The 7693-nt window shown below is 31.9% G+C and overlaps 2 protein-coding genes across 2 annotated transcripts in view; both read right to left on the reverse strand.

The window, feature by feature from the left end:
* Window positions 1–4700, reverse strand: part of LOC108570377 (dosage compensation regulator) — a 5128-nt gene extending 428 nt beyond the window's left edge. Inside the window, exons 1-9 of the mRNA XM_017932231.1 lie at window positions 4511–4700; window positions 3946–4444; window positions 3452–3498; window positions 3132–3373; window positions 1391–3032; window positions 933–1300; window positions 597–866; window positions 262–507; window positions 4–175 (exon numbers count right to left, since the gene is read on the reverse strand). Coding sequence (XP_017787720.1) covers window positions 4–175; window positions 262–507; window positions 597–866; window positions 933–1300; window positions 1391–3032; window positions 3132–3373; window positions 3452–3498; window positions 3946–4444; window positions 4511–4589 — 3565 coding nt within the window. The 5' untranslated portion in view covers window positions 4590–4700. The remainder of the gene's footprint in view (window positions 1–3; window positions 176–261; window positions 508–596; window positions 867–932; window positions 1301–1390; window positions 3033–3131; window positions 3374–3451; window positions 3499–3945; window positions 4445–4510) is intronic.
* Window positions 4701–5438: 738 nt separating this feature from the next.
* LOC108570381 (protein regulator of cytokinesis 1-like) lies at window positions 5439–7391 on the reverse strand. The gene has a single exon (XM_017932234.1). It carries the CDS (start codon window positions 7389–7391, stop codon window positions 5439–5441), a length of 1953 nt encoding a protein of 650 aa, XP_017787723.1.
* Between the last annotated feature and the right edge of the window lie 302 nt (window positions 7392–7693).

Genomic DNA, 7693 nt, shown 5'->3' on the forward strand with positions numbered 1-7693 from the left:
CACCACGATAACCACCACCTCCACGCATCATTTTTGCAGGACTAGTACTGTCTGAATAAAAGCCAGTCGCATGTCCCCTTGGAGGCCTTCGTGATTGAAAACCACCACCTGTAATCTGTTCTAGTTCATACCGACAGGCATTCATTCCACATAGTGATTTGATCACGCTTAATACCTAAAAAAAGAAAAAAAGAAAAATGAATTGATTGCTTATAATTTTGGTTATAAATTTACAAAGAAAAGTAGTTATAGAACAGTTACTTTTTCTTCATTAGAACTTAATTCTAAAATAGTTTCTGGTTCTTTTGCAGCTTTCACAACGAGACTTTCTAAAGCTGGTCGTAAAGCTACTATCGTTGCTGCATGATTTGGATCCATATCTAAATTGATCCAGTTATCTAATTTGACTACACCATCGGCTAACTCGACCTTTCGTGAACCAAATAGTAATAAATGAATGGGAGATACCATAGTCATTTGCTTACAAGATACTGCTCTTGTACGAATCTACAAAATAAATGTAAATTAATATTATTCTGACACTGAATTGATATTACTATTATAATTACTACATTAAATTTAAAAAGCAATCTTACTTTTTCTCCGAATACGAAAAATGGAAATGGAAAGTTTTGCTCAAAATTACTACAATTCACCGACGTTTTATGAATTAACGCTGCTTTGGATTCAGTAGTAAGCACCTTTCTTTTTTCTTTGTGATAACAAACATTTGGATAAAGACCCATACATAACAATGCAGTAATTGTATCAAGGCGAACGTCCGCACCAGCTTGATAATTTAATGGTGTAGGACAAAGAGTCTCTTCTGGAAATCCAGCACTCTGCAGAAGTGCTTGTAATTGATTCTATAAAGAAAGAATATTATTAATATTCCTCTATGAATTTAGAAAATAATAACCATTTAAATTTACCTTAGCTTCCCATGTAACCCTTAAAGTTGGCAGACTTAAGTTTTTCGAATCACAAAATGTTTGCTCTGCATATTCCCCACCGGATCTAGCTTCTTCCCATGCTTGGAAAGCATGCAACATTGCTACATGATCACTAAATCTTGCACCAGCAAACCATTTCTGTTGTGTAGATAAGCGTCTCACGTCAGGTCCCATATTATAGACCTCTGGAAATGTTGTGCTGTTTGCAGCCATTGTAGAAAGTGCATCACCAACGCGAAATATACAACCTAAAATCATCATTTTGCCTAAACGTGGTTCTATTGGTAAACGAGCCAATATTTTACCAAGTGGCGTTAATTCATCATTTTCATCTAAACATTTCATTTCTGAAATAAAATAATTCCTTTTATAAAGTAAATCACTTTAAACATCAATGATAAATATTTGCATCAAGTGCTTTCCAATGAAAAACATACCGCGTAATATCACCTCAGCTTCAATAACTGCATCTATTGGTGGTGGTTCAATTGCTTTCGATAAAAACTTTCCAATACTACCTAATCTTAATAATTTAATACTCAAAGCTAATTCGTGTAAAGGTGTTCTAAACATTTCTGGAGTCATATGTTCATCCATTTTATTGAAACGTGCCTTGGAGCATAAGTGGAAACAATATCCTGGCCTAACGCGACCTGCTCGGCCTTTTCTTTGTTCCAAGTTTGTTCTACTAGCCCAAACAGTAGCGTAATTCGTCATATTATTATGAGAAGTGAAAAGCTTCATTTTAGCTTTACAAGAATCTATTACAAAGACTACATCATTAATTGTAATTGAGGTCTCAGCAATATTTGTTGCTAAAATAATTTTCGTAATTCCTGGAGGTACAGGATCGAAAACTTTGCGTTGATCCTCTCTAGGTAATTGTGAATGCAATGGTATAATCACATAACCCGACCCTCCATAAATTGGATGTTGTTGTAAATGCTTCATTAATGCAAATATCAAATTCCAACCAGGTAAAAAAATTAATACTGCACCTGGAGTATCATGTTCTTTAATACTTTTCAGTAGAGCTTCTATAAGTTCAAAACTTATCTCTTTTTCAGTAAGCTGTGCCATCGCATTCTTCGTTTGTATAGAGAAAGATGGGTCGATAACTTTATTTAAGTTTTCTTCTGGTTCTCCTTCTGTTGGTAAGTCATCTGAATCTCGATTTTTCCGTTTTTTGGAATCCATAGGCGGTACAAAATTTGTTAATTGTATACAATCTTCTAGGAAATATTGTTCTACAGGGTACGACCTGCCCGGTATTTCTATTACTGGACAATTATTAAAATAATTACTAAATAATGTTGTATCGATTGTAGCCGACATTAGAATAATTCGCAAGTCTGGATACATATGAATCATATCTCGAAGTACAACCATAATGAAATCAGAATTGACATCTCGTTCATGAATTTCATCAACGATAACATGCGATACACCTCTTAAACCACCCTCCAATTTTCGTAGAAGTACGCCAACAGTGCAGAACATTATGCTCCCATAAGGTCTTGGCAAACAAGATTCAAATCTTACAGAATAACCAACAGACTGTCCCAAATTTTCACATCTTTCTGAAGCAACTCTATCAGCTACAGATACAGCAGATATCCTTCTAGGTTGTGTAATAGCAATACTGCAGAATGCACCTTGACCTGATGCAACATAGTCATCTAAAATAAACTGACATACTTGAGTTGTTTTACCACAGCCTGTATTTCCTCGAATAATGATTATAGGATTTTCGTTGATAGCATTCATTATTTCATTTTTCATTGAGAAGACTGGTAAATTAGATCTTTCTTTAATACTCTTTTGAAGACTATCATCTTGTTGCAATCTTTCTCGTTGTTCATATAATAATTCTTCTGACATTTGCTCTAATGTCTTTGTAGCTAATGGTCCTTCGTCTATATTGCAACCAGTCCATGGGTTCCAATTTTGTTGTGGTGGAGACCAACTTACTACTCCAGCAGGTTGTGGTACAGATGAAATAAAATCATCTAATACTTGATTTGTTAATAAAGAAATAGTGTTACCAGACTGATTCAAATCTTGGTTTAAAGATGACATCTACAATACAAATTAATATTGCAAAACTTATAGTTTAATGTACTAAATAAAGTAATAGTGCAAATTGATAAAAATAATTTTAACATCAATAAATATTACCATCTCTGACTTCACTGTAACAGGCTGTATATTCAAACTTAATAGAACATCATGTATCTGATTCACCAAATCCGGTGAAATTTTTACTGGATACGGTTTTATTTGTTCTGCTTCTTTATTTTTCTTCAGAGTTCCACTAAATGGCTCTATAACACCAAGATGATACAATTGTCTAACAAGGGACAAAGCACAACTTTTTGATGCAGTTTGCTTATTTGAACCAGTTTCACGGCCAGTGATATCTAAAATTTTCTTGAATTAACATTTTTTATATGTAAAATGCAATCATAAACATTTATTGAAATAATATAAGAACTTACTTCTCCCAAGTTGTTTTACATAAAATGTCATTTCAGCCATAAAACTCCTAACAAAAATTTTTATTATTAATATCTTTATATGTTCATATTTGTGCATAATAAACATAAAAAATAAATATTGTTACATTTATTCAACTTACCACTTGAAAATATCCAAGACCACATTGGAGTACATTACAATACATTTATATGAGTGATTGCACCAAAACCGTTATTGAATCATTTCAATAAAAGTTTTGGTTTAACAGCAGTTTCATCTGTGCACAAGAGAAAACAATTTTTTCTCTTGTACCAGCATTAAGTATAAGTAAGTTGTGTACTCTAAAATGGTCTTGTTGAATTTCAAATGGTACAAAAATCACTCATGCAATTTGTTTCATATCATCTTGAAACAAATCTTTAACACAATTTGAGACTTCAAGTAGCATCATGATATTGCAGTGACTAGTCCAATCCAATGCAAAAGTAAATGGCTACATTGAAACAATCCATACCTCGTATGATCTGGACCAAGTGAGGTATACTTGTAATCAGCATTAATTTTGTTAGTTTGCATAAACTGATGAAGTTTTGATTTAGCATTTTCTATAGTCCAATTCCCATGAATTCCAGAATTCACATCAACATCTTCAGCATCTTCAACTTTTTTCTGATCTGCTATTCTATCCATGTAAGTATAATTGCCTTGACCATGTTCATTATAAGCCCTATATGCATGACCTATGTCATTGGGACCCATCCCATCTTGAAACACAGATTTGCAATTTAAAGATTCTATTTTAACAATAATAGGTGCTGAGTCATTTTGTTGGTTGTTAACAGTTTCTCTTGGAACGTCACTAGGATTCACATGTCCTGTACGAACTAAATAATTAACATAATCTCTAGCTGCATTTCCTTGTGCATCCTTTTTGTTAGTTGAGTTTCCTGCACCCACATAATCAAATCCAGATACACGTAATTCGCAGAGAAAACGCTGCCGATGTTTTGGCCCTGTAAAATTATTTGTTTTTAACGTGCATTTAAACTTATACCGCTTAAAAAACAATTATACAATACCCGTTGGCCTCACGTCAAATTGCGGTTCCGTGCTATGTTTTGCGCACCATTGATGAAAGAAAGATTTTATGTCACCCATTTTGAAGTTTCAATCTTGCACTTAAAACTAAGTGTACATAAATCGAAATATTTAATAATCACTGCTAATATAACCTAGATACAAAGTGAATCCACAACAACTATTGCTTCTATGGCGTCCAGCGGAAACGGAAGTAGCTGTTCGTTATATGTAGTATAGGACTTCGTGAATACATTGATTTATATGCGTATATATATACTACCTTTATATATGGATCAGTAGTATAAATATTGATAATTTAAAAGAACTTTTTTACAGTATTTTAATTTGGGTACAAAATGCATAGAATATATATTTTTTAATTATAGAAAAAGATAAATGACATGTTACCCGAAATGTCACACAACACGAAAGCTTATGCCAATAATTTTGTGTCCGTTACTATTATTGAAAATAATTGATAAATTTTAATATTTCATATGCAATCATAAAGTGCAATATTACGATATCTAGGAAATAGATGATTTATTTACAATGTGACTTTACAGATACACTAATTTATGTATGTAATGATTATTTATATTCTAATTCATACTGAATATATATGCATTCAATAGATTATAATTAAATACTAAAACGTGAAAGACGTATTAACAAAATAGCAATATACATACAAAGAAATAACGTGAAATATTATTTTTTTAATAAAATATGCAAGTGCAGTTATCAAATAAAAGTATGTGATGCACAACTACCCTAATAATTAAGTTTTGTAAGGAAATTCTATTTATGTTACTCTTAAAATACTGTCTGATAATAAAATTAAAATATGTGAAAGGTGTTTAGTGTTTTAGCCTATAAATGATATTAGTAATTATATAAAATAATTATTATGATCTTTATACTACTTCAAAAAATTATGGGCAAGGGTGTTGATACAGTGGCAAGTCTTGTTGGTGGTACAATTCTAGGGCTGCGAGGTGATTTATGTAACTGTGAATGTGACAACTTTGGAGTAGTTACTATTGGTGTTGTTGCTATTGGTAAATTTTTTCGTAATGGCTTAGCAGGTGTTCTTATTGGTGTCTTCATTTTGGATTTAGCTGCATTTGCTAATATTTTATCATGCAATAAAGAACTACGTAGTTCTTGCCTGTCCTCTAAATGTTCTTTAAATAGACTATATGTTGTATCTGTAGCAGCTGAACTCTGTGATATAGAATTTTCTTTCCTATGAATACTTTTATTTATTTTATTTCCAGATTGTAATGTTTTCTTTAAAACTTTTCCACCTTTTTTAATTTTGGAACCATTTGATGTTATGCTCACATTTCTACGTTTTGCAGATGTATTTGGAGAAGGAGTAAATAACAGTCTCCTTTTTGTAGAATTCAATGGGGTATGGCGACGTGTACTTAATATACTTGGTGTTTTCTTTGATGCACTTAAAACAATTTTTTTAACACTTGGTGTTACTTTTCTAATTGACTTATCTTTTGCCTCTTTTCTAGCCTTTTTTATTGTTTCCTTTTCTTCATTCAAATTTTCCCATGATTCTTTTAATAGCTCTTCTATGGACCTACCATTTATAGTAAATGCTTCCCCATACATAGTTTCATGTTCTGTTATTAAATTCCTTAGTTGCTCTTCAATTTTTGGCAATTTTTTCTGAATTGTCTTTCTCTCTTTCTCCTCCATTAATAATTGACCACCACGATTATAAAAACGATCTGGAGCATTTGCACGTTGTAATAACTCCTTCATTTTTGTCCATAAGTTACTACGTTCTTCTAAGAGTTCAAATATAGACTTATTGGTCTCATAAAACTCTTGTACTCTTTTTACTTCAAGATCATGCAATGTTAATAAATCTTCTGTATATGTATGAGAATTAAAATGTATAAATTGCTTCCTTTGTCCTTCACTGAATTTACACAAGTCCCATAACTTGACCAATTCAGACCTTACTTGTGCTACATATTTAGCAATATTTTGCTTCCTTTTCTCTTTACATTTGTCTAGTTCTGCAGTTAATGCATTTATAGTTGCTGCACTATATCCTATATAACTGTTTAAAAATGCCTGACAAATGTGTTCAGGTTCATCCAGATATTTCCATAATGCAATTAATTCCTTCTTAATATCTTCTGTATGTTCTCTTGCTGTATCCACTTCTTCTTTCAGTTTATCTCGAAGCTCTCTTAATTTAGTCATGTTGTTACTGCTAAAGACAAAATTTTCACTATCTTTATATATTAAATGTTCAAAATTTGATAATGGAGATATGCCTAAATCATCCATCATTTTAATAATTGCTCTACGCATTTCCTTAAAAATTGATTCTAAACGATTTTTTTCACCTTCTTGTTTTTCTAGATAAAGTTTGAAACTATTAAGCTCTTCCTCTGAAGGTAATTTTTCTTCCATATTAATAGGTTGACTGCCTAACACTTTACAAAGTGATCTCTCCTTTGCACGTAATTCCTTGAAATGTGTAACACGTTGTTCTTTGCAATATTGTAGTTTCTGCAAATCAGTGCACAGCAGTTGCTCCACTTCTTTCAATGGTAAATGTTCATATCCTGTAGTTACAATATCTGTTCCTAATTCATTGGTTAATATAGCAATTTGCTCCATTAATTCTTTAACATTGCTTATTATTCTTTCTTTTTTTAACTCCGTTTCTGCAACCATATCACGCAGCAGATCATTTATATGGGTGAAAGCCTGTTCGCAATATATTGAACGCGCTTCTTCCGTGAATCCTATTTCTTCCCATAATTTGTGCAATTGTAATAATGTACTCCGAATATTTACAATAGTGTTCTGCATCACTACTTCCCATTGACACAAATCAGCCATATTTATTGTTTCTTTATAACAACTTTAAAGAACTTTAAACGTCTAACGTTTAAAATAACTCAAAAACGCGTAGGTACTGCACAAAAACAAATTTTCACATTAACCGTTGTTCTTTTGAATTCATATTCTACAGCAACGCCACTACGTTCCTACTCTCTGCAGTTATATCCCTTTTTAATTGGTTGAATGTTAGGAACCAATAGCGTAACAGAAACTTAAATATCATAAGAATTCTTTTATCTCAAATCACGAATGTAAATAGAAAATTGTTAATTAATAATTGACCATTGTATATATATGTT

The sequence above is a fragment of the Habropoda laboriosa genome, unplaced genomic scaffold (assembly GCF_001263275.1).
Source record: "Habropoda laboriosa isolate 0110345459 unplaced genomic scaffold, ASM126327v1 scaffold104, whole genome shotgun sequence".
Classification (NCBI taxonomy): domain Eukaryota; kingdom Metazoa; phylum Arthropoda; class Insecta; order Hymenoptera; family Apidae; genus Habropoda; species Habropoda laboriosa.